This window comes from Poecilia formosa, unplaced genomic scaffold (assembly GCF_000485575.1).
Source record: "Poecilia formosa unplaced genomic scaffold, Poecilia_formosa-5.1.2 Scaffold32, whole genome shotgun sequence".
NCBI classification, from domain to species: domain Eukaryota; kingdom Metazoa; phylum Chordata; class Actinopteri; order Cyprinodontiformes; family Poeciliidae; genus Poecilia; species Poecilia formosa.
Genome location: NW_006799971.1, coordinates 998,253 through 1,025,795, shown reverse-complemented (window position 1 = coordinate 1,025,795; position 27,543 = coordinate 998,253). Strand labels below are relative to the sequence as shown.

At 39.9% G+C, this 27,543-nt stretch overlaps 1 protein-coding gene across 7 annotated transcripts; it reads left to right on the top strand.

The window, feature by feature from the left end:
- Nucleotides 1-27,541, top strand: pcm1 (pericentriolar material 1). 7 transcript variants are annotated; one of them, XM_007549610.2, is made up of 41 exons: nt 379-705; nt 807-948; nt 1,211-1,325; nt 2,286-2,531; nt 3,468-3,794; nt 5,194-5,364; nt 6,295-6,411; nt 6,638-6,824; nt 7,100-7,209; nt 7,514-7,787; nt 7,880-8,021; nt 8,886-9,104; nt 9,290-9,456; nt 10,549-10,775; nt 11,311-11,453; nt 11,533-11,662; nt 13,056-13,226; nt 13,317-13,498; nt 14,085-14,276; nt 14,377-14,635; nt 15,692-15,837; nt 15,918-16,138; nt 16,745-16,919; nt 17,022-17,323; nt 17,438-17,599; nt 17,799-17,855; nt 18,060-18,232; nt 18,703-18,834; nt 21,273-21,399; nt 21,814-21,969; nt 22,087-22,184; nt 22,927-23,061; nt 23,149-23,355; nt 23,451-23,510; nt 23,769-23,922; nt 24,485-24,645; nt 24,734-24,794; nt 25,335-25,543; nt 25,630-25,722; nt 25,802-25,925; nt 26,820-27,541. In XM_007549610.2, exons 3-41 carry the CDS (start codon nt 1,230-1,232, stop codon nt 26,843-26,845), a joined length of 6,339 nt encoding a protein of 2,112 aa, XP_007549672.1. In that variant the 5' UTR covers nt 379-705; nt 807-948; nt 1,211-1,229; the 3' UTR covers nt 26,846-27,541. The 7 variants fall into 7 exon arrangements, with proteins under 7 accessions (XP_007549674.1, XP_016525788.1, XP_007549671.1 ...); XM_007549612.2 differs by lacking the exons at nt 379-705; nt 807-948 and adding an exon at nt 1-168 and having other exon boundaries at nt 13,320-13,498; XM_016670302.1 differs by lacking the exons at nt 379-705; nt 807-948 and adding an exon at nt 1-168 and having other exon boundaries at nt 25,805-25,925.
- The last annotated feature ends 2 nt before the right edge of the window (nt 27,542-27,543 follow it).

Sequence of the window (27,543 nt, the reverse complement as noted above, 5' to 3'; positions counted from 1 at the left end):
ACCTGTTGTTGGGAGGTTGTAATATCAGGCTAGTACCATAGTTGGTTGCTGCGATGTTGGGAGCCATGGAAAATAGTTACAGATTCGTGGATTAGCAGAAGAACAGATACTGTCTTTACTTGAGTATACGAGGCTTGTCACTGCGAGTCTGTTTTATTGTTTTAAACGGTGAGATAATTTTCCGGTTTAAAAATGTTTAGCTAGCTGTGTTTGAAGCCAGCCACAGCTTGCCTTGTTGACGTTTGTTAGCCTCTGTAGGTGTACAAACGGTACCCGTGCAAGTAACTAAGAAGATAGTAGATTTCTAAACGTTATGCTGGATTTTTTATTTTATATCAAATATTTTATTACGGATATATTTTAAGTTGTCTGTGTTGTGTGAAGCTGGGACCAAGCTAATGGGTATTAGCCACCTAAATTGTTAAGACATACAACTTTAGCAACTTGTTAGCAATGATTTAGGGTAAGCCTAATACAAAAAGTGAAAATACTTAAGTACAATACAAAAATATCGTATTGTTTGTTGCCATGGCGACTCGTGGTTGGAAATAAGTCACAAACGTTAGGCTAGTGGAGTTCACCAAGCATCAAGTCTAGTGCGAACTGATAAGAGTGGCTACGACAATGGCTGTTGTTTCACTTTTTACTTGGTAACGAAGGACCTAACTGGAAGCTCGTGCTAGCCTCTCGCGCCGTGAAGAGACGGTCAGTCCAAGCGGGCCATCACCACCACGCACAACCCAGCTGCAGCTAACGCTAAACGACAGGTCACCAATTAACCATAACGGTTTTTTTCGTTCTCGTAGAGTTACGGAAAAGTTACACCGTGGAAGGTTAATGTTTGTCGCAAATAAGTATGAACTCATGTCAACGTTAACCTCTAACGTTTGGTGTTACAGCTTAGAATAATAATTATGTTTTCGTTTTTGGCTAACTGATTTGAAACCGGTAAGCAGTTTTGAGGAGTCTTTTTGTGATAATAATCAATATTACATACAAATCTAATTTTAAATTGTTGTCGAAAAAACTCATTTGTGCCTGTTGTGAATACAAACACAGTAGAAGTAGTACACTGATGAACATTCGTTATAAATTATGATTGAAGTGAAGCAGTTTATGTAACAGCTCTCTTACTTTGGGGTTTCGAACTGAATTTTCTTGTTTTCCTGTTCTGGAAATTGACCCTCACACTGTTTGTTGTTCTTTCCAGCAAGCTGTAAGTGGGTGACATGGCAACCGGAGGTGCTCCATTTGATGACAGTGCAGAAGAGTTGCAGACCTGGACAGCACCCAATGGCAGTCTGGAAGACAGACTGAACAACATGGTAAGGGCTGACACTTACACAAAGTCCCACTTACACATCGTTTTTGGCAATACAACATACAGACCTATGGTACCAGTTATTTTCCTATTATTTTATCTGTACATTATACAATGGTTTGTCAATCTAGCTCCTTTATAGAACACTCTTTATCAACCTTAATAAAACAAAAACCAATTGAATGTATAATCTTGCAATAATAACTGTCAATTAGAAGCAGTCAATGTTTGCTGGCTTCAAAATCAGATATTGGGTATTTGAGCAAAAAATAAATAAATAGTCTTGTAATTTATATCCTCCATTTTAAATTAAATAGAACTGCATCTGTCCAGCAAGTTTTAATTGAAGGCAGACATTGGCACACCCAAATCTGTTTTTTATTACATTTGACAAGCAAGCATCTTCAAAATTATCTTCTTATTTCTGAGAGTAGACCAAATGTATATATTTTTTCCCAATAGTGTCCAGAAGAATGTGCAAACTAGATACCATTCTTTATTAAGGCAAACATGCAAAGCCTTCAAGTTTTAGATGTACAATGATTTATCACTTTCCTACAAAAAAAATGTGACTGGTTTATTTGTTGGATTAAAGTATTATAAGTGTATTTTATTGTTGAGCGGGTAAAAACAATACTCAATATAATTTTTTGCTTGTTTTTCTTTTTGGGCTGCGATTACTTTGGACTTGACAGTTTTGGCCAAAATAAGAACAAGTTTGCATTCCTAATGTAGAGCCTGTCTGGAGATACAAGGCTTTCTGTTGCCATTCATTTTCAATGCAAAAATCATCATTGCAGTTTTAATACCTGTGATCCTCACTGAGCTTGCCATTACGATAAATGTCACAAAAAGTGTGATTAACATTTTATATTTGCGTCTCCCATCATTAGTCTTTGCAGAGAAGTTTTTTTTTTATTATTAACAAACAACATTTCTTACGTTTGCTGTCGTGTTTGAGCAGAACTGGGGGATTCAGCAAAAGAAAGCTAACCGGTCGACAGAGAAGAACAAGAAGAAGCTTTCTGCAACAGTGGAGAGCCGCCTGACCAATGATATTTCACCAGAGTCCACCCCAGGGGCCGGCCGCAGGAGAACACGCACTCCTCATTCTTTTCCCCACATCAAATACACGACCCAAATGTCTGTTCCTGACCAGGCTGAACTGGACAAGCTGCGCCAAAGGATCAATTTCACAGACCTGGATGAGGTAGACATCACAATGTCTTTGACGTTCTGGATCCACATGAAGTATCTAATAAGGAAAGTAGCTGAGGGGACTGACTGGGAGTGGGATGAAACTCTTCAGTGTCTCAGGAGTTTTGGTTGTTATGTGACTGCAGAACTCAACCAAGTCTGTACAGGTCAATCAACATATTTTTGCTTTTGTGGATCTTTAATATTTGTATGAAATATCCACAGAACATATTTAAAAATATAAAATAAAAACCAGTAAAAAAAAAAAAAAAAAAGGATACGAAAGTTTAAAAAATAGTTTAATGACCCAGGGGGGGAAAAAAAAGTCATTTGAAGTTGGAGACAGAACTGCTGGCATTTCCTGGGAGGTTGATGTCTCCATGGAGACCACTCATTACTAACTAAGCCTACCTAGAGCAGGTTTTGGTGATCAATCCTGGTGTTTCTCTGAAGTCCAATATTTTATTCAATTGTTTTTTTGTTTTGCATTTGCATGTTGTGTAACTGTAGCCTATTAATGTGCGTAAAATTCTGTCAAAGTTCCCCACAGTCTCAGATCTACCTTCAGGATTTGCAGTTGATTTGTTTGGCTTTAAAACCCCTTTCATACATGATTTACTGAATCAGGAAAATGCCTGAAACATCATTTGTCAGAAGATCACATTCCTCCACTCTACTGTCATAGCAGCAGTTTGACTCATAGGAGGGTCTTTTTAGTTTACCAGCAGAATGTTAGATGATGCTCTTATATCAAATAACAGCTTCATGTTTTGTTACTGAAAACCATTTCCTATTAAATGATGTTTTGTGATATTTTTTTAAACTGTAAGGCACAAAAAGGGCATGACTGATGAGTGCTTGTACATCTATGTCGCTTGAAGTTTGAAAACGAAAATCACGGCTAAGAGCCCAAGTAATGATCTTTGTGGTCTGATCTTTGGTCAACCAGCGGAGCGTCGGCAGTGACTCCCAGGGCCGCGTCACGGCTGCCAACAACCAGAGGCAGCTAGCCGGAGAGAACAAGAAGCCTTTCAACTACCTGCCTCTGCATGTCAACACTAACAAGAGCAAAGAGCTGCTCCATCCCTCAGCTTCTGCCCCAACTACCCCAGCTATCACCAAGGAAACCAAGAAGCAGAGTCCAGGGTGGAGGGAAACATTAAGTCCCGTAGGTCCTGGCAAGGAGTCGCCAAGGATGAGTCGCTGTGGGACAGACAGAGGACTTCTGATGCAGAGAGAGTACGGGAGGCCAGAGCCCAAAATAGACAGCAGCCAGGTAATTCTTTGTGGTTAGAGACGTCTGTATGGCAGTGACCAAGTGTTTGATGCTGTCAAAAATAGAAAAACTTGCAAAACGATTGAAAAGCTAGCATTTTACATTATTACCACAAACTTCAATTACTCCCGGATGATGTGGCTGAAAAACCTGTCAGTCGATATCAATATAATTGATATCGATTAGTTTTTTGTTTTAAATATCTGAAGTAACGCCAAACTGGTGGCATGACCGTTGCTGTTGTACCCACAGTTTTCACTCCATGCAACTGAAACTGGAACCTGAAACTGCTGCTGCACACAGTACTCAGCAGGTTGTTGCTAGGTAACCAAAGACTGAGTGAGTGAGTTGAAGCCTTTCCTCGTCAGAATGCCAGAATGTTGTGTCGTTCTGGATCGGAGTTCAGTGAATATTGTATAAATGACATATTGAATATTCTATCAGACACATTATTTATTGATATTGATCACATCATATGTCTGTTGTGATATATATTGTTATAGATTTATAGTCCAGCCCTAACTTCAACGCATGTTATTTTGATGGACCAAAACAAAAGTAATGATGAATTGGAAGTAAAATTAAAATGCAGCTTTTTATTTAATGGTTTTCAAAAAATATTACAAACACAAATACAACAAATGTGAGGTGTGGCTGTGTCAGTACGGAGTAGAACCAGGTTCTGCTGAAGCTGCACTTGCTCTGGGTTTATCTCCACCATTTCAAAGCAAAAGTCTTGGCCTGTTTTTTTTTATTTTTTTGTAAAGCTACTCAAGCTTACTAGAGCTTTAAATACCTGACATATCTGAGATCATAATGACTTGTTGTCATGTCAACCAATGATCCTAGATCTCCCACCTTCATCCTTGCTCTGCTTTTTGCTTTTCTCTAACTGGACGGCTTGTGGGGCCGAGTCATATTTTGAGCAGAAAGCCAAAAACATTCACTGCAGAGTTTTAAAAATTTCTTTCCAAAAAAATATAAATTGAGAGCCATACCATTTACTTTCACTTTGGTTATTCACTACTTTGTGTTGGTCTGTCGTATAAAATTGCAACAGAAAGCGACAAGATGTGAAAAACCCTTTGAAGCAGGGTGAAAGCTTCTTTGTGTCTCTGTACGGCTGTGTATTTGTACATGGCAGTTCTCTCGACTGCTTGGGGAAAAACCAAAACTAGGATGAAAGTGAGGGAGAGGTTGTGCAGCTAAAACCAGACCATATATAGGACAGCTTCTAAATATGCCACCAATGGCGCCCTGCGAGTATCTTGCCCAGCCCCCTCTCAGCCCTCGTGTGTACCAGTCACAGCTATATCTACAGATGCTCACCTAATATTTTTAGGTGTTTTTCTTCTCTTCATCACAAACCTCCACCATACTCCCATTTGTGCGCTCTCAGGTGGTGAGCAAACTGGTTCAGATTCGGGAATACATCAGTAAGGCCAGCGCCATGAGGGATGATCTGGTGGAAAAGAATGACGTTCCCGCTAACGTTGAGCGTCTCTCTTACCTCATCGACCACCTCAAGGAGCAGGAGAAGTCCTATCTACGCTTCCTGCAGAAAATGCTTGTAAGTGTGTCCGGTTTTCTCATGCATATCTGTAATGTTTTTTTTTTTTTTTAATGCTTTAAGACTTTAGCTAAGTTACTTCAAAGGAATATGGCCTGAGTAAACAATTCCTCAAAATCATAAAGAAAGAAACCTGTTGCTGGGTGGCTGACAGGTGTATGATTTTAAAGGGGCAGTATTATGTAAAATCTAATTTTTTGAGCTTTACATGATGTTATAATGTTATTCCCTCACCAAAAACTTACCTGGAGTATTTCTTCCATGTATGTTTGAGAAATCCTTGTATCTCCCTTGGCAACCATTCATCTCTGCAAAACGTTTTGTGGGATCTAGCCCCGCCTTCGAGATGCAGCTCCTCCTCGGAGCTGCAGTTTCCAAGCTTCGGCCCTTGATTGCAACTTCCTCACTCGGTTCCTTCAGACTAACCAGGAGTATTTAGCAAACACCTGGTGGAACTGCACGTCTGCTGAGGTCATTATAAGAGCTACTTCTCTGTAACGCTGGTCAAAACGTTGATAAAAAGTAAATAAAGGAGCCACGTTGTCCTAAAGGCAGAGGTTTAGAAAGAGCAGGAATTTTCCAATTTTAAGGCACTAAATTATGAAGTCAGTTTTTTAAAAGTAATTTTATATATATATATAGCATTTTTATAAAGTAGACATTAACATAGTTACTGGATTGTGTTCTAAAGGGGCCTATGTGCCAGGAAAACGCATAATTGTTCTCCTTTGATGTTTTAAGTGGAATATGTAAAAGTTAACTTCTTGCATATGTATTCTCTCTGGGGTTTGGTTCAGATTTGTATTTTTTTTTAGTTTTAAAATTTAGTTATTCCATTTCTTCTTATTGTGTTCTGAAGTTTAACTCGTACAGTTACTTTCTTCGGCATGTAGCATAAGTTCCTGATGAATGTTTGTGACTTTTCTCCAGGCCCAGGAGAGTGACTGTGAGGTCGGGACGCTGGACTCCGCGGTTGGATCAGGGTCACTGGCTGACAGCTCCTCCCTTAACATTGAGGTTCAGTCTTCAAATGCTTCAAATATAACAGTGAGTACATTTGTGGGAGATTGTTTAATATTTTAAACTTTAAATTCCTAGGAAAAGAGGACAAACTACAACACTAAAGGAAGATCTAAGCGGATGTTATTAGTTAATCTACTGGAATTTAACAAACCGTTTTTCTGCCCAACCCGTTTGTGCATACTTCTTCACCTCTCTGTTCCTCTGAACCATTGACCCTTGGTGCTTAAAATTTTGTATTGTGAATTTTCAGGGTGGTAGGACAGAGGGTGTGCATGCTGACCAGAAGGAGGAGCTGGAGAACCTGCGTAAGCAGCATGAGCTGCTGAAGAAGATGCTGGAGCAGCAGGAGCAGCTCAGAGCGCTGCAGGGCCGACAGGAAGCTCTAATGGCCATGCAGCACAGTGCAGAGCAGGCGCTCGCTGTGATCGAAGACACAGGTGATGTACAGGCCCACAGAGACGCACGTTTTCAAACTTGTTCTATCTGGAGCTTAGGTAGATCTTTTCAGTCACTCATCATTTCAGTTCCATTTCTTCTTTCCTCACAAACAACTTTTTTAGATACATTGTAGGAATAAAACTGAAATATTCATACATACACTTTTCTGTTTTGGAGCTAAATGTTTAAATTTTGGGAATAAGTTTTCCAAAAATATTGTCAGAAAGACACTTGATATATTTTTTGCTCTTTTAACATTTGTTCTCGTCTGCAGTCGTGACAGAAACCACCGGCAGTGTTTCCGGCCTGAGCATCACATCAGAACTGAATGAAGAATTAAATGAGCTGATTCAGCGTTTCCACAACCAGCTGCATGACTCTCAGGTACAGGAGAAACTGTATCTATGGGTAAGTTACCATGGTAACTGCCCTGATATATCCATACCTTCTTTAAAATACTCAAACTGTGTGCTGACCTTTCATCTAGTGCTGGCCACAATAATTAACATGCATATTAAAGATGTACAAAAAGTCTTAAAGTACAGTGTGAGAGGTTTGCTGCTGGAAAAAAAATGAGTTAAAGATCTTATTACAGATGCTAATAAATGTAGCTGTTACCGTAAGTATTAAAGCTAGTAGATTTAACATTAGACAGTTGGTTAAGGGGTAAGCTGCTGTCTTCCACCAGACCAAAACGGTGCCAGATAACCGTCGTCAGGCTCAGAGCCTGTCCCTCTCCGGAGAAGTGTCCTGGTCCCGCCCCCACCATGCTGTTGGTCCACCTCAGCACAGACCGCTCCTCCACTCCGCTTCTGGCCCGCATGCCGGTCTGGACGCCGAGGGAGCGGCCCCCACTGCCAAACTCACCAAGTTACAAGAACTTAAAGACAAAAAGCAAACAATGGACAAGATTCTGCAAGAGTTGCATTCACTGCGAGACCAGACTCTGAACAACAACCCATGTATGGTTCTTTTTCAGCCTTCTTTTTTTTTCAACCTTAGTGCAGCTTTAACCTTTAAGAAGTGGTGATGAATTTCCTGTGGGGTCCTTCAGGTCGGGGCTTGTCAGCACAGTGCAGTCCAAGTTTAGGAGGATCTTCAGATTGTACATCAGCTCTCTGCTCCAATGCAGCCTCCACTTCCTTTCAGCCTTTATTCACACAACAGGACGGCTCCGGTTCTTCAGACAAGCTCAGGTACAAACACACACACAGCTATGAGCTCAGAGTCAGATATGAACAGCAGAGTGTTTTGAAGCATAGGTGAACTTTCTGCTGTCCATCACCTGAGGACCAGTTTTAGTTTTCCTCTGCTAAATTAAATTTTTAGTGTTTTTTTGAAATGCAGTCCTGGCTGGAAACTTACTTTCATCCATCAGCATTATCAATGTGATGTTGCTTTAGGATTTTTGTGTTTTTAACTTTTACAAATAACGGCTTACATATTTAGGCAAGTTTGATTGTGTATGTAATTCTTTTTTCTTTAATTAGCACTGTGCCAGGAAAAATGGAAATGAACATAGAAATACATATTTGGCTTGATAGTCTTTTAATGTGTGAAATATTGCATCCAAAAAAATTTATAGAACCTTCCCAACCTATTTAACTATACAATGTAACATAAATGATCATTTTTAACATAATCAGGCATTTCATTTTCCATTTTATTTCTGATCTTATTCTTTTTTTGATCACATTTTTTTCATATTCTGTATTTATTCAATAATTTAATAATTCCCTTTTTTAAAATCATATATTGATTTATTTTCTACATTTCTTCTTTGCACTATCCTCCTGTTTTATCTTATATTTACAGATTTTTTTATTTCCTGCTCGGTCCATAAAGTGTTAATAGGGTTTAAATATTAGATCACCTCATTTTTACTTTAAACGCCATTGAGGTTGTGTTGTCGTTGCATAGTCATCCCCCACAATGCAATGGGATGCCGTCTTTAAATAAACCATTAAAAGAAGCAGAAATGTAACACTTGTCCAAATTATGAGTGAATATAAAGTTTTCCACTGAAGCTGCATTCATCATTTTGTCTCATCTGGCAACAGGAAGCTGAAGGAGGTCCATAAGCGCCTTAATGAACTGAGGGAGTTGGTTCAGTACTACGAGCAGACGTCTGATATGATGGTGGATGCCGTTAATGAAAATGTGAAAGAGGCTGATGATGATGATGAGGAGGAGGATGAAGATGAGACGGAGGATGGATCCATGTTTGAAACTGTGTTTGAGTTGGAGCATGAGAATCGCCATTCTGGTGCAAACCTTAGGTGGGTGGGAAAAATAACCGACCGAATACATGTAGAAATGGTCTCTGTTTTTTTTGTTTTACAAGCGACTTTCTCATTCGATTTGGCATGTAATTATGGCTAAATGTCGTCATGGCTGTCAGTTGGTCACATTCCATACTGATCGTCCTGGACTGCATCAGTGATGCTCCCCTCTGTGTCTCCAGAAACCCACCGCGCAGCAGTAACCGGGCAGACTTGAATAGCCTGACCAATGGCCGCAGCTTCAGGAGCGGCACCACAAACAACCAGGACGGTCGACTCAACACCGAGTGTGAAATCAACAACCGAGCAGCAGCCAACCTCCGCAGCCTCAACGTCACCACGCCTATAGGTCTGCTCAAGCAACGCACAGTGACACTAGACCTGAGGAAAAACATTCATTCTTATGGCTGCAGTGTAGTTAGAGGATTTACGTTGGGGGGTTTTGTAAGAAAATGTTCATAAAATCATATACTCGTAAATGACAGTTGTTACAGAATTAATTACATATAAGTACTGGAAGTATTATCGCCAACAGGTTAGTGTTTCTAATACAGCAAAACTAATAGTCTCATCTTATATTAGCAGTTTCTGTTGTTTACATCAGGGTTCCTGCTGGCTCGTAAATGTTTTCAAACTTAGGCTCTGCCTGTTACGATGACAAATTTTGCTGGATGATCAGTTGTCCCAGAAATTATTGCGATGACTGATAATGTTGTTTTGAGAGCATTTTCAGGTAATATGTTGATAAAGGCATAATAATACTTTAATAGGTTTTTCCTCTCAAAGACTAATATGCTTTTAATTTTGTCCACATAACTCCACACTGGAACTGGAAAACATTTTAAATATCCAAACTAAAACCACACGCATGCAACCAAAACCATAAATAAAATGGATTTTGATGTCTCTGTGAACAAAATTGCCCTTCAAAAAAAAATAATCAAAATGGAAATTATCAAGCTCATTTTAATTTGTCATGCGATTAATAGATTAATTGCTTATTGTTCATTCTTGTATGTCTGCAATATGGGTGAGTGATATTGCCAAACAATAATGTCAATAAATTTTATTAAATATCTTTAACAATATCATAGATAATATTCCACATTTTCTGCCTTTTTCTTAAATTGGGTTTAGCTAAACAAAATATGTAACTTCAAAAACACAGCGTGTTAAAGAAATATAAAATAAATATAAATGTAAAAAAAAATTCTAAAGTCTGAAAGACTTAAGTCAGATTTCAGCTAGCAGGTGTAAAGAAAAATACTTAAATGCACAAATGAAACACTCTGGTATGGTTCAACAGAATACTAGTTTTACAAGTTTTACTAAAAACTGTTGTTAAATTACATTTTAAAAGTTCTATTTGAGATTCACTCATCTTTAGGTTTATGTGAACATGACCTTATTTACCATGGTTTTAACTTTTATCTTGATTTAGAGTGCCAGTACAACAGGGACCTCCCTTACGTGCAGGTAAAGGATGAGGATGATGATGAAGACGGCGTGGATAATGATGAAGGAGGCCGGGCCATTCTTCCAGACAGTGCATCGGAGTCCAGTCGAGGGAGCAGCTTTGGGAACGCTGCGGGTTTCCCTCCCAAGGTTCACCGCCAGACGGCGACGCAGAAGCTGAGGCAGCTGCAGGAGCTGGTTGCCATGGTTCAGGTACGACACGCAGAGTCTGGCTAACTAACTGGATTGGTTGAACTGAAGAACATCAACTAACTTTACTAAAAAGTTTTCCACCTGTTATTAAAGCACTTGTATCATCTACCATTATAGTATTTTCCCAGAACATTTGAATTAAAACTTTTATTGCTAAACACCCATTTCTCGCCTCAAGTACATAGAAAAAAAATTATGTTATAACAGAAACACTTGAGCAGTCATTTGTGAAGGTGTTTCATCTTCACGTTTCCCTTGATTAGCAGAACTGACTGTTTTCTCTATTTTAAACCTCACTAGTTAAAACAGTTTTAAACCTCACTAGTTAAAACAGATGTTATTATTTTCAATGAGCTGGTTGCTCCTGTAGCAATCAGCTCCTGCTGGTGAATTGTTTTAAAAGTGCTTGGAAGCATAAAGCAGTTGTTTCTTTAACAGAATTAATATTTTTATCATTTTTAATTCTTTGTAAAGAATAGAAAATCTAATGTTGTGATAAAGAAACAATGAGTCTGTGGATCTGTTTGTGACACAGAGTGATGACACAGATGGAACAACAGCCAATGACGAAGAAGCTTTACACCAGCAGCCCAATAACACCCGACCTGCTGTGTGCGGGGCCTCAGGGGCCGGATCCAAACAGAGTCCAAGAGACCTAACTCTCTCCATCAAGGCCAGGTGCAGTAAAATGAACCGTTAGCATCTAGTCCTGCAACTTGTTGTTGAGTTATGTAATTATCATGTGTTTTTCTAACAGGGAGAAGCTGTACGAGGAGAAGTTACGTCAGCAGAAGCAGGAGCTGAGGCAGCTTCATGAGGAGAGACAGAGACTCATAGAAATCCAAGGAAAGATCCAGGACTTGCAGTGGACCTGCCCCGACCTTCCGGTATCTGATTCTAAACAGCTAAAAGTTTAAATTACAAATTTGCTTGTCCAAAAATTATTGAGAGTTTATGTGTACTAAATTGTGAAAGAAAAAAAAAGTGAAATTCTGTTTCTTCTCTGGAGGAAATCCTTGACGTAGAGTCCTCCTTTAGATCAACAAAAGCTTTGGGAGGGGAGCAGCACCCGTCCAAACTCTAGGCGTCCGATTTGCAAAATGTAATGTAGTGACGTTAGGATGGAGACATGACACTTGACATATTTAGAAGATCAGAAATAAGAGAAGAAATAAAAATAACAAACTAATTAAAAGAATTGAAACAAGGAAACAAAGATTAATACAAATCAACAGTCTAGAGATTGTTTAAATTATGTGAATGACAAGAGAAAAAGTCACTCTTAATAAATAGAACATTTACCAATATATAAAGAGTAATAAAAAATATCAAAGAATTATTCCAAACCCATTATTAAGAATTATTCCAAACCCACACGGCCGAGTGGACGTGTAATGTGATGTGCAATATTCTCACAAACAGGACCCGCAAAGGTGGACAATGTATTTTAAAATTAATTTGTGAGCATTTTGAATCGATTCAGCATTCCCAAAACTAGGAATATAAATTATTCATGGAATCTTTTTTTTTTTCTGGACCTTTTAGGATGAGACAGATAATCTGTAAAAACATCAAGCTCCTCCATGAGCTAGTATCATAATATGGATAAATGTGTTGCTCCTGGTGACAAACAACCAATCAGAGCCAAGAGGAGGATCTTAGCGATGTTAATCACATTCATGTATGTGCTGCTCAATGTGCTTTGGACGGAGAGACAACTTACACAAAAACTGTTTATCCATCGTCATCATGCTAACTGGACTTAACATTCATGACCGGCTTTGTTGTGTTGAACTAGCTGTAGCGTAGCAGAGAGAAAAGGAGAGAACATGAGCACTGTGCACACGAGCATGACTGACAACGTTAACACCCTCCTCCTGGCTCTGATTGGTTGAGCAGTGTATTTGAAATGAAATGAAATGAAATGAAATTTTATTCGAACATGATACAAATATAAAATAAAATAGTGCACAGTAACAAGAAGTGCATAAGAAAGAAGAGAAAATACAGATTTTTTTGTTTCAGTTAACATATCATGCTCAAAATGGGGTAGGAAGAAGTGAGAACTTATAAACTCCTACCCCTAAACATATTTCTAGAGCATTGGGACAAAGCAGAGGAGCTCGACATTTTTTTTTTCTTTTCACAGGAAGAAACATATTGTTTATAAAAGTTACATACTCTAGCTTTAAAGCTTGCACCAGTAATTAGAAACATCATGCTAATGCTAATGGGATTTGATCATTTGATTTAAAAGTAAAAGTATTTCCTCCTCTGCAGTCGTCTGTGTCCAGCACAGGCAGCCAACAGGGTCTGCTGAGGAAGGCTCCGCTTGCAGCTTCCACCCCTGCTAACTTCAAAGCTTCTCCTTCCCCGGGACCCAAAACCAACTTAACCGTGCTCAAACCCACTGCTCAGGAGGCAGCTTCTTCTTCCGTCACTGACAACGAGGTAACAGATTCACACCCTCAATCTCCACCCAAAACACTTTCCAAACCGTAAGCATCTCGTCATGAGGGCTCTCCGTTTTTGCCCCGCCAGCAGCTTTGGTCCGAAATGAGGCGGAGACAAATTCTGCGAGAAGACCTGCGACAGCGGCGAAAGCAGCTGGAGTCACTGATGGCCGAACATCAGAGACGAAGCGGTTTCCGTGACTCCCCCTGTCAGATGGAAGAGCAGGAGGGGAGTGCTACTCTCTCGCAGTCCATCAACAGGGATGAAAGGTAGGAGACGCACTTCCTGTCAAATCAGTTGCAATGTTTCATTTCTCTTGGGGGTCAATAAAGTACTTTTGAGCTTGACTTTTGTGAATACGTGTCTAGTTTAAAGCTCTGTTGTCATCCTGGTATTATTGTTTGAAGTATTAATTGTTGCTCCACCAGCAGCTACATGTATTCAGGATTAGCTGATATCTGAGGTTTATTATTGCTGACACTGATCTAATACAGAAAAACAGTACTGGATTGATTTAAAATGTTTAATTTAAATGCAGACAAAAATGTACTGAATTACAAATGAATTTGATAAATATCCACTAGTACAGCACATTTTAATACACCAACAGCTTCCCAAGCTTGGTCAAGCATGTAAATAATAAACTGCAACAAACCTTTTTCCAGTAGTTCAGAAAGTGCAACTAGACATTTTAAATATAATGTAAAATAAATAATAAAGCGTAGAATTTGGCTGAATACATCTGCCCTCATGGACTGGGAAAAAAAATCTAAATTTTTTTTTAAAAATAGTGACCGATACAGATATTACTATTGGCTCGGTGCGTCTCCTCTCATGATTCTCATTTGTTATTAGAACAATGGCCACATGGGGTTCCAGTCCTTGCAACCTGGATGATGAGAATGAGGAAGCGGATGATTATCACTCTGAGATGTGCGCTGAGGAGGAAGAGGAAGAATGTACAGAGAGCAGCTCCGATGATGACATCCACATCTACTCGTCAAGGATGAACCAGAGCTCCTACAGTAACAGGAAGAATCAGGGAAGGTGAGTCCAGCCGGCAGAAGGTCCACACTTTGACCGTTTTAGGCCTGCTGGTGTGAGATCTGTCATCTCTTTCTCCGTCTGTGTGCGCTCAATGCTTCAGTAACCTGAAGCCTCCGGCAGCCTTTTCCGGCGACGCCGAGGCTCATCTTCACAACGAGACGAAGGCGAAGGATCAGAGCCGAGGCACGAAACCGCCTGCAGGCCAGCATGGAGGCGTCCGACGTCAGGAGAACCTACGCTGGGCCTCAGAGCTCTCCTTCGCTGAGGGCTCCATCCACTGGCAGGAGCAGATAAACCAGCTCCAGAGGCAGCTGGACTTCAGCACCAGCATGTGTCAGACGCTCCTGCAGGACCAACAGGTGAGTGATCCAAACAGACACATGCTCTCTGTTTGGACCTGGTTCTGACAGGTGTCACTGGTGGATGTTCTGGTCTGATTCAGGATGGAATGGCTTCATGTTCACATCTGAGCTGTTAGACCAAAATTCAGAATCTCAGACTCTCATATGGTTTCCAACTATGTAAACATGTTGACTCATTCTTCTGACTCTGGAAGCAATAAATTCTGTAACAATCTGAACAGGATGACCAAATTTCAGGAAAATGAAAATTTCAGGAAATCTGAGCCCAAAGTAAAACCGTGGCTCTGTCTCAGGATGCACCCGTCCACTTTCTTCACTTCTGATACCGATACAAATATCTGAGATTCAGTACCGATCCAATACAGGAAAACAACACTGAAATGACTTTAAACCTTTCTTTTTGTACTGAACTACACATTTATTTGAAAGCTCTGCACCAGTCCAGCATATTTTAATACACCAACAGCTTCATAGGCTTGGTCAAACATGTAAAACCAACTTTAATTTGTTCAGTCAGTGCAGTTAGGAGTGCACTGACTCCTAACTTTATTTATTTTATAAATAAAGTTTATTATTTATAAAATAAATAATAAACTGACAAGGAAAAAACAATAGGTTGATAAACGTTCAAAGAATAAACTGCAACAAACATTCTTTCAAATGGTTCAGAAAGTGCAATGAGAAATTCCAAAATTGGGACAAATACATATATTGATATCAGATCAGTGCTTCTGTAAATGTATCTTATTAGTCCTCAGATTCTTTTTGGAGGAATATAACTCGCATATCACAAGTCTTTTCTATATATACAAACATAGCAAGATGGAAACCGTGTGACTGCAGCTTTACTCTCCAGTCCATCATATCTCACCATAGACTGGTTTATTGATATCTTTAAAGCATTCTCTAACAAATGCACTTGTTTAATCTAAAACTGTCATAATAAAAGCAGCTTCACACGCTAACCCCGTGTCTGAACAGCTTCTGACTAACAGCTGTGCTGGTATTCCATCATGATATTTACTCAGTGAAAGTGATGCTTTTTGTCCACAGACTCTGTCATACATGTTACAAACCCTGCTGACGGGTCAGTACAGCGTCTTACCCAACAACGTGTCGTCACCTCAAGTCCACCTGGTGATGCATCAGCTCAACCAGTGCTACACCCAGCTGGCCTGGCAGCAAAGCAACGTCCAGAGGTGGAACGACAAACTTGTATCAATAAACAGGAGTCAGTTCTTTAAGATGATTTGTCTGCAACGTTTCCCTTTGCTTTCAGGCTGAAACAGGTTCTGAACGACCTGATCCGCCAGCAGCAGCAGCAGCAGCAGCAGCAGCAGCCCTCCCCCTCAGCAGCAGGTTGGCAGACGCAGAAGCGGAGTTCGGCTCAGGAGTCCGGTCCCAGCTCCTCCGCCTCCGGCATCTTCCTTCCTTTCACCTCTACGATGCATCCTTCAGCTATCAACGTGGCGAACTCCGCCTTATCTCCGTTCTCCCCTGGTATGGCATTCATATTGACCAATTTTGGGGCTTATCTTGCCTGTCGCAATAAGCAATTAATCAATTAATTGCATGATAAATTGGAACAAGATCAATAATTTTCATTTTCATGACGTAGAATTTTTCTTTTTTCGCTCTTTTCGTAAAAAACTGCATGACCAAAGTCTTCAGTGTGGTGTTTTGGTTTCTACTAGCCCTTTTTTTTAAACAACAATTTTGTTTACAGAGGCTTCATAGTTCATTTTATTTGTTGTTTCTGTTGTTTTGTTTATTTATTTTGAATATTTAAAATGTCTTCTAATTCCATGTATTAAATGTTCGTTAGAATTGAAAGTTTATTGGTCTTTGAGTGACTATTCTTGCATTATTTCCATTTTGTTTCCTGAAAATAACAATGTTATCGTTGATCATAACTCCTGACACAATTTATCGCCCAGCAAAATTTATCATGAAAGGCCTAACCTTGCACAAGAAGCAGCAGATTTTTAGGTTAAAAATTATCCCTTTTTTTGCAATAAATGAAGAATAGGAAGTCTGAGGTTTTTTTTCTTCTTTTTTTCTTGCCAGTGTGTTAAACGTTTCTCTTGTCTTTCATCCTCACCTGAGGCTTCAACTTGTTTCCGCCGTTCCCTGGTGCCATGGGTGAGTTTCCTCAGAGTGCAGAAGGTCCAGCTTCACCTGAACGTCATAAACTGGATCCCAACACATCGATTAAAACCGAGTACATGGGTTTCCCTCCGCCACTGCAGCGTTCTCCTCTCAATACAGCTTCGGAAAGAGGGTAAGACAAGATATTTATTGTATATTTATTGTCTGTTATTTAGGTTTATATTTTAATTTCTGCTTGTATTTTCATTGTTCCATTTTTTTTATTTTTTTTTAGATCAGCTGCGCGACTGAACACTTCCTACACCAATAACATAACCCGACATCTGCCGTCTAAAGCGGAGCTGCAGGATTCTCCTCCCTCGTCCCCCACTTTTAACAAATCCCAGTCTAGGCACCAGGAGTTTAAGGCATCACAGGACAGCTTTTGCAGTATTCCCGATCCCGACGATCCTGCCATGGTTACAAAGACCTTCAAGGCTGGGAAAAAGGCCTCCGCACAAGCCAACCTGGCTTCTCGAAGCAAAACCTCCAAAAACAGACGCAGGAAGAGCAAAGGGCACAACAAGAACAGCGAAGGTCACCATTCTCACTCTGCTCGCAGTTTACTAAACACGCTTCTCACATGTATGAATACATCAAGCTTAATAAAATAGATATTACCAGATTTCATTGTTTCATTTTGTCCTCCAGGTCAAGACAGCGACAGCTTCAGCAGCCCTGCAGAGTTCGGCCAGGAGAGGGCAGCCTCGTCTCATCACAAAGACCAGAATCAGATTCTGTTGGACAAACTGACTCAAGAAAAACTGGACAGCAAGGCGAGGCTCGGAACCAAACGGAACGACCTGTCCTCCGGTACGGCTCCACCGCTCACCGCTCAACGCTCCCACTATACCTTTATGAGTCCATGAATTTATTATTATTCACAATATTTTTCTTCATTTTTAGCTTCATTTTCAGTTTCTTCTGATTCAGTTATGTTTCTTTGCACATTTGTCATTGCCCTGACTATTTTATTTTGACACAAGTTGCTTTTAATTTATCCTACTCACAGCTTATGCTTGGAGAACTCCCTTCCTCTCTAACAGAATTGCATGCACAGAAGCTCCAGGTAAAGTCACCATGCACGTCTTCCATCACTTGGTTCTTATTATCTAACCATCATGCATGCCTTTTATTTACCTAAGCCCTCCCTATGCTATCTACTTTTATGTGCAACCTTTTTTGCTCAGTAAAAGTGTCATTTCTTTATTTAGTTTTGATCAGTTAAAACACCAAATGTTCCTAAGGCTGACATGAAATCTCTGGCTTGTAGATGCGAGCAGTGACTTCTCCTTGTTCGAGGCGCTGCGGGAGACCATTTACTCCGAGGTGGCCACTCTGATATCGCAGAATGAGTCGAGACCCCACTTTCTCATCGAGCTCTTCCATGAGCTACAGCTGCTCAACACAGACTATTTACGCCAAAGAGCTCTGTATTCGCTGCAGGTGACTCCCGTTCCCCTAATCATCTGTCTGTCTAAGCCGGTGTTTTAAATGGAGATGTGTATTTTGGGAGAAACCTGCGACAGGATCTAATGAGCCACCATTAAACAGAGAATGAACTGACACAAAAACATTAAAATATCAGATGCACTGCAAAAACTCAAAATCTTACCAAATATTTTTGGTCTAGATTCTAGTGCAAATATCTTAGTGCACTTGAAATAAGACAAAACTAATTTACAAGTAACTTTTCAGCAAGATGTAGGAACTAGAACGTTGTTCCTACATTTTCATGAAAATGAAAATATTAAATCATTATTTACTTAAATTAAGCTCCTATATCTTGCTGAAAATGTACTTCTGAGTTAGTTTTCTCTTATTTCAAGTGTATTGAGATATTTTCACTAGAAACTAGACCAAAAACACTTTGTAAACAGTTGTGTTTTTTTGCAGTAATGGTGTGTTTCCCACAGGACATAGTGACCAAGCACCTGGCAGTGAGGCGCGCAGCCGAGGACCAGCTGCCCCCTCTGGGGTCAGTTGTGTGGACAGCAGGCTCTCAGTCTGAGCTGACTCCCAGCCAGAGTCTGGTCACCAGTGATGAAGTGAGTTGGCCGTTAGTCGGTGTTGAGGCTGGATAATAAATCAATAACAATATATGTTGAAACAGACACGTGATCCATATCAATAGATATATATGTCTGATGGAATATTGAGTCATTTCACAGAACCACAGAGCATTCTGGGGGATGGCCAACAACCTGTTGCTAGGTAACCTGTTTTGGGTATTGTGTGCAGCAGCAGTTTCAGGTTTCTCCACAGTGCCTCCATAACTGATTAAAAATAAAAAACGCCATGAAATGAAAACTGCGGATAAAACAGAAAAGGTCCTGCCACCAGTTTGGCATTATTTCAAATATTTAAAACAAAAAACTGATCAATAATTACCGATATCGACTGACATGACTTGGACTAGGCAGGAACATGCTATGATGCTCTTTCTTTTTCGCTCTGTCTGCGTCTCTCTTTCTCTCTATAGTTTTCTCTTTTTCTCTCTCTGTTTCACTCTCTCTCAATTCTGATTAGCTTTTCTGTTCCTGCTGTAGAAAATCTTCCCTGAAGAGTTACCTAATTTATTTTTGAGTTTTATTGCATTCAGTTAAAAGGGGCCTGAATACATACCAAATACGCTTATCGTTTTCCGTCCCTTTAACAATTCTGCACTACTTTGTTTTTACTCTCAGGTAAAATCCCAATAAAATTTATTAAGGTTTGCGTTTGTAACGTGACACAATCTGACAAAGTTTGAGGGCTATGAATACTTTTCCAAGGCACTGAACTCTCCATCTGTAACCTTTTTGTTTTCTCATGTTTTAGATTTCCTTTTATTCTCTCCTTCAGCCCTTATAGCCAACCCCTCCCTCCACTTCCTTAACATCCTCCCTCTTCTATATTTAAATGCATCTTTCATTAGTTTCTCACTCAGCCTTGTCTCCTTTCATCTGTCTCTGTCTTGTCCCCTGTCATCCTTCCATGTTTCTTTATTCTCTGATCTTAATTTTCTCTCGCCCTTCTTCATTGCCTTTGAATTTGACTCGACAGCAGAGCCTCAGAAGCCCGTCTATAAAAAATGACCCTCATCTCTCTGCGTCTCTTTTGCCAGATTAGACATGTGTTCTTTGTTCTCTCCCAAGGTCCCCAGAGTTGTGCTAATTGGGAGTCAGGTCTTTTGTCTGTCTGAATATTCCCTTTGTTCAAGAGTGATGGGTGAAATGTTGGAGTTTTTTTCCCCCTCCTGATCTGTAAGGAAAACATTCTGGGGAAGTTGTTAAAGCGTCTATAAAATTGCCCCGTATTTCCCCTGTGTCCGTGGATTCTTTAGGAAGCAGGGCCATCTTTGTGCTAAAATTTCAAAATCAATATCCATCTGAAGAAAAATCCTTGATGTCACTTGCAATACCGTGGCAACATATGTTTTGAAAACACAGGATTGCATCTAGTGGAAAGGGAGCAGACATTAGTTCTACACTTGTCTACTCCCAGAATGCATCTGCCCCATTTCTGCCCCCAAATGGTGAAATACAGTAGGATTCCTGTGCGAATAAGAGAAACACAACAACCAATAATAGGTTTGATTTAGCTGTCATGAATCAAACCTTTAAATTAACACACGTTTAAAGGGTTTAGGTGGGTGGGTGAGTGGGTGGGTCTCTTTGGCTGAAGACAACACAGCTGACATCTGTCATTAGGTTTACTCTCAGTTCTCAAATTTCAGACAGCAGCAGCTGCGTTTTCATTACAAATGTGAGCAAATCTTAGTCTGTGTTCTGATAACATCGAAAAAACACAATTTCACAATTCTATTAAATAAGAAATTAAATTAAAATCAGACTTGAATAAGCTTGTCTATGTGATAAGTCAGTAAAAATCAAGGCAGGGACAGATGTGAACAGTTACACGCAATATGTAATTATCATCCTGCTACTACTTCCTGTTATCTTCTACATCGTTTCCACCAGTAGCATCATCCAGCTGTTGAGCATGTGAAAAAAAAAAAAAAATGCCGTTTCCATTTGAGTTTTTTCAAAAGTGCCGTTTCCTTTAAGAAATTTTCTTTTAAAAATTTCAGTCAGCGAAATTGAACGATCCCGTTAAAGTACAGATGAAGAAATCTCCGTGGAGAACTGCTCCACTAGTAAGAAGTGAAAGAAGCCTCTGCCGGAGGGCTCAGGATACGTGGCGTAAAACTCGACTTCGCATTCATTATGAAATCTACTAAGAGAGACCACATTCAGCACTGAAACATGCAAGAGAAACGTTCTTCACAGAAATCATAAACCAAAACATCAACAATGCTGGTGCCTCGTTTGCCACAGTGGACAGGTTGACCAGCCCTCCTGTGACTGCAGCATCTGAACTCCGCTCTACCACGACCGGCAATGACTGCACATTAACAACTCTGTTGGGTTAGGATTACAGGCGTTTAAAAAGTGAACATGTGTGTTTAACGTGAACCCTAACAAAGACCGCCTTGTTGTTTCAGGAGGTGTTGGAGAAGAACTTGAGGCATGAGCAGGACCTAAAGAGGAGAGAAGATGCAGAATCTGTTGATAACGACAGCAACATGTCAACCTCCTCCAACCTGGAACCTTTTGCTAGTGATGACCTGGGTATGCGTACACATGTTTCTGTGCTGCTTCGTTTTCTTTTTAAACATCAGGTTCAGGTTTACGGTTCACTCTCCTCTCCCTTCCCCTTTGTGTACTGACTAAGTGCTTTGCTTATAACTTGGAACTTTAACGAAGGATCTGGTACTTTTTTTTTTTTAACAGGGCTTCTCAAGTTTCATCTTTAACCAACCAGTTTACACATTAGGATTAATGCTGCAGAGTAAATTGGCTACCTTTCATTAGCCGACCTCACTGTAATCAATTCAGAGTGAGGCTGGGAAACTGTGTTCCTGTGCTGTAAAGCTGGTTGCATTAATATTCATTCCATTCCTCTTCCTTCAGCTCATTGATTGTTGAACCCTTCACGTTCTTTCTGTCTCTCTCCTTGCCCTCCTCTCTGTGCCTCTCTGACAGGCAACACGGTGATTCATTTAGACAAAGCTCTGGTGAGGATTAGGGAGTATGAGCGCATGAAGCTTAAAGCCGAGTTTAACCCTCGCAGTGCCAGCAGCAGGTCTGACACGACAAATGCTAGAGGTGCTTCTGCTAACATCGCTGAACCAGTGGAAGGTATACGATCACATGACAAAGCTTTGAGCTCAGCACGTCCAGAAAACCTGGAGCTGTGGTTGTCTCTTTCATTGTGCTGTTGAAGCCTCCGCGCTAAGTGATGCTGTCTGTGTGCAGAAAGTGCAGCCAACGGTGTGCACTGCCCTCAGATCGACACCCAGCAGCTGGACCGGCAGATTAAAGCCATCATGACCGAAGTCATTCCCTTCCTCAAGGTACAGTAAAAAAAACAAAAAAAAACCTGTTATTTTTTTAAATCAAATGTACTGAAATTCTGGGACCTTGTAACATTTAAAACTATACAATTCATGTACAGTTTAGAGTAAGAAACTATCATCTTCCACAAAATATACAAAAAATGAGAAGGACATTTTTTTTAAAATTACGCATTAGAGTTTTTGTTTATCAGTGTGTGGAGTAGATTTATGGAATGGATTGGAATGATGAGTTAAAAAAAAGTATAAATATTTACCAGCTTAAAAAAATGTTTAAAAAGGAGCTTATTGGGAAATATGTTGTATAAGATGACTGTTTCAAAGACCAAAAATGCTATTGATGATATAAAAAATATGTAAGTAATTGTACAGTTAAGGATGAGAATGTGAGATTTAAGTGTCATGTAATGTGGAAATAATTTAAGTTTATCTGGTTTTTGGAGACTTAAATGCTTATAAGTTGATGAGTATGAGAGCAGCAGGAAATCATAAGACCTTGTACCATCAACCTCCTCCTCTTCGAACAGAAAATGTAAAATTGCATGTCAACTAGGAATGATCATTTGATTTATATATATATATATATATATATATATATATATATATATATATATATATATATATATATATATATATTCTTTTTACTTTTTGTTTGTTCTAAATAAATAAATCGATAGATTTCAAAGTTTCCTGGAATTTTGACTGATCTGTTTTCTTGATTTAAAAAAATTTTTTTTTGAAGGAGAACATGAACGAAGTGTGTTCCCATCAGCTGCTGACATCCGTGCGCCGCATGGTGTTGACTCTCACCCAGCAAAACGACGAGAGCAAGGAGTTTGTTCGCTTCTTCCACAAGCAGCTGGGAGGAATCCTGCAGGTAGGACCAGCTTCCTGCTCCCTGCCATGCAGACCCAACACGTCGAGGCAACATTACTGAAAAACCTCTCCTTTTTGTGTCGTTCAGGAATCTCTGTGTAAATTTGAGGGCCGTACGCTGAGGGACTGCGGGGAGGACCTGCTGGTGGAGATCTCAGAGATCCTCTTTAATGAGCTGGCCTTCTTCAAGCTGATGCAGGATCTGGACAGCAGCAACGCCGCCGCCAACCTGGGAGCTAAATATAAAAATAAGAAAAAGTCTCCACAGCTCTGTAAAAGAAATCAGAACCTGGAGGTTATTTACTGTCAATTACATTTTACATCCCACTTTTCTATGATGTGAAATCCCGTTGAACTAATTAAAGTCTTGTGTTAATTGCGGTTGATTAGGAGAACTCGGAAACAGATGCTGTTAAGCCTGTTTCTCCAGTATTAACTGATGAGGACAAGGTGAGTTATTGGAATAATCCAGATTTTTTTAGCCTTTAAGCAGGATTGTTGTGTTCTACATACTTTTTCTAGAGTTTATCAAATAAAAATGTTTTTTATCAAAGTTCAAGCTATTAAGCTTGCAGCCTGCATTTAATTAGTGGTTGGAAATGTTGTTCCTTCTAAATGTTTTGATGCATTTATACTGAAAGGGGAAATTAGTTGTTTTCAGAATTTGACCTGTTTGATTTAGAACAAACTGCCCAATGTTTCTCACAGGACCAAGATGAGACAGAAAAGCAAGAATCTGGTGTCCTGCAGGAGGATTACCTGCAGACTGAGGGGAGGAGCAGCAGGAGCAGCCATGGGTCAGAAGGTGAAGAGGAGGAGGATGATGATGAAGGACATGAGGAAGCAGCTCCCCTGTCAATCAGTAAGTGAAGCATTAAAAAAAAACAAGCTGCAGGAATTCTCAAATAATATTTCTAATATAATATTGTTTTCAATAGTGACGCAGTAATCTGATAGTAATATTTGTACCAGTTCTAATATTGAAAAAAATTCTGAATCAGGTGTTGATGAAATTGCACCTGATCTATAAGGGCAGATCTATTCAGTCTAGTTCTATGCATTGTGCATGAGCGATATCATGCTTTATTATTTGTTTTATATTATATTTAGAATTTTTAATTTCACTTTCTGAACCATTTGAAATAAGTTTGTAGCGGTTTATTTTTTACATGTTTAACCAACATAGTCAACCTGTTGTTTTTGTCAGTTTCAGTTTGACTGTTCTGCTTCTAATTGAACTGACTGAACAAATGAAAGATGTTTTTACATGTTTGACCTGTTGGTGTGTTCAGGTGTCCTGTTCTGATGTAGAGTTATCAAAACAATTCATTCAGTACATTTATGTCTTTGTGTTTAAAAAAATAAATAAATGCTTTAAGTCAATCCGGCTTTGACCTGAGTTGATGTGATTTTCTTGTCTTTAGGTCTGTCTAAAGCAGAGACTCAGGCTCTGACCAACTACGGCAGCGGAGAGGATGAAAACGACGAGGAGGAGGTGGAGGAGTTTGAAGCTGGACCTGTGGACGTCCAAACATCTCTGCAGGTTTCAGCTGACGGACAGGTGGAGCAGGAAGTCGTTGCGGCGGTGAGCCTTGATGAGAATGTGTTTCTGTAGCGCCAAGCAGCTGCTCTGTTCACTGAGATTTTAACTTTGTGTTTGTGCTTCATTCCAGCTCACAACCAGCAGCGAACCTGAGGAAAAAATCTCTGAACAGAGCTGTTCAGAAACAAACGGTGAGCCCAATGTAATTTCAGTTACTTTTTATGTGAATAAAGAAGGACGTTTATGTTTTTAGTCATTTCTAGTCGGCACACAACAACATAAAACCTCTTTATAAACAAAGAAAATGAAGCATAAATGGTTAAAAATCCAGTTGATTGATTTTTCTGGAAGGCCTACGAATGATACACTGGCCTCTGTTGATTGGATTATTCAGTTATGTTTGTACTGGCTTTGTACAAATATAGTTCCTACATTCTGTTATGTTATTCTGCTGCATTCCTTAATTTGCTCATACATTATGTCGGTGCTTTAAAAATTAAAAACTGGACAAATCATCAAACCAGTCAAATAAATTCCATGCTCAAAAATTATGAGAAAGAGGAAAAAAATCCAGTTTGTTCAGTAGGATAGTAACATTTCATCTCTTAGTGGATGCTCTGGAGGAATCCCAGAGCTTTTCGAGCTCTTCCCCTCTGTTCTGAATGAAGACGCGACCTGATGAGTCTCCCCATCTCAGGTTTTAATGGTGCACATCTCCTCCTGTCCTGCAGAGGTCAGTAATCCAGCTGAGACCTTGGACTCCTCAGCTGAAGAGCACACTCTGGTGGAGCTCCAGAGCCCAGAGGAGCAGCAGGAAGCTGGGGCTGATGCTGCTGCTGCTGCAGAGGGGGCTGCTGAACCCTCCCATGACGTTCCCAAGGAGACGACCAGCAGCAGCAGCAGCCCCAGCTCAGACTCGCCCGTCCTCGTTAGCAGCGACGTGAGTTTGTTTGTTGTCACTCTGCTCAACACGAGTCGTTCATGTTAAATCCTTTTACTAATGATGCTCAGCTTTCTCTTGTGCAGGAGATCGGATCGGGAAACACGAGTCAAAAGTCGGACGAGGAAGACTTCGTCAAGGTGGATGACGTTCCTCTGCAGCTTACAGTGATGTGTGAGGTGTGTGGAAGGAACTTTGCAGTCCATGACTCTGAAAGCAACCAGCGGACAGGGTGTCATGTGTGCTGTGTGCCAACAGGAGGAGCTGCAGAAGAGGATTGTGGAGGAGCAGCAGAACAACAACCTGTCCGTGGAGATCCTGAATGGGAACGCCGAGCTGCTGACCGGGCTGGTGGGGAACGCTCAGGCTCTGAAGGAACCAGGTAGGAAGGACCGAGAGCTGCGTCTCTGTTCCAAATGTACACAAAACTTTGTCCATATTCCGCTAATGTGAAAAAATATTATCACATTAAATATCACAATTATGGTGTTTCCATGAAATAAGAAATGCAATTAAAGCCACACATGAATAAGTTTAATGTGAAAAACAATGTTATGATCCTCCTGCTACTTCCCGTCATCATCTTCTTCATGACTTGTGCCAGTGGCAACATCCGGTTGTTGATCATGTGACTTGTGTGATGCAAAAATGTGTTCCATTGCAATTTTTCAAAATAAACCAATTTTGATACGACTGAAAAACTACCTCATCCTAGTGCCAAAATTTTATCGGAAAACGAAAATGTTTTTTCCAAATTAGTGTTTCCATTAAACAGATTTAACTTCAAAATATGAAAACGTGTAGTTAAATGGTCAGTGGAAATGTCCTCGGATCAAAGCGTCTGGAAGCACCACCTGTACATCACTAGCTGCGTTTCTATTGGGCATATAATTGCACAGTTCGACATTTTGAAAATGGAAACACAGCAAGTATAATAAACTTGTTTTATGATTAAAAGATTGGCGCACGTATCAAAATTTCTTTATTGTGCAAAACTGCAATGTAAACATTTTTTGCATCACACGAGTCACATTATCAACAACCAGATGTTTCCTCTGCCGCAAACCAGAAAGGAAGTTAGCAAGTGTTTGGATGCTCATGATGCAGCATAATTTTTAATGACTTATGTGAACAGGCTTATTCACACGTGATTTTAATTTAGTCTTTTATTTAATGAAAGCACCACAATAACAAAATTATGTTTTTATGACAATTGTGTTTTGCTCACATTTGTAACGGAAACTCGTTACAAATGTAACAAAATGTGTTTTTCCAGACACCACTGATGCCCAGAGCGTGTAAAGACGACTCCAGATGTGTCACTGCTGATTTACTGAGAATCCTCCCCTCAGTTCGCTTCTCCAATCCGCTCGTTTGGATGAGAAAAGTTCTACGTTAGCTGTGAATCTTTAAGGAAGCTCAACACTATAAGTTCATTTTATTCCTTAATGTTTGTTGTAATTTACCGCTTTGTTTGGATTTATCTCCTGCTGCTGATCACATCCAGATGGTTCTTTGGTTCTGGGATTAGTTTGACATGTTTTATTAATATTTTTATCTCTTCTTGCCTGGCCCTGCTGTAGCTCTTTTCACCATATTCATAATCATAACCATCTCTTGATGGTTCAACCAGCTGCTGTTACAACAAATAGTCTGTGTAAAATTAACTACACCCTCTTTAAATTCTAGGGTTTTATTATTTGGAGGGGTTTTTTCCTGGCAGTGTATTTAATTTTTGGCCACATGTTCCATGTTAACGTCTTCTTTGGTTTTCCACTTGAGGTTAGATTCAGATAGTTTTAGTATCTGTAGAGATTATTAAAGTTCTGGAACTGAGAGTGTACTTTATTTTAATGACTGTATGTACATATACGTGTGTCTAATGGGGTAAATAGAGCAAATCTGTTAGTTGAAGTTTTTCTGCTCAAAATGATTCCTGTCTCATCCTCAGAACTGTAATATGTTTCTGCTTTTCTTATAATAAACCAAATGACTGGAGC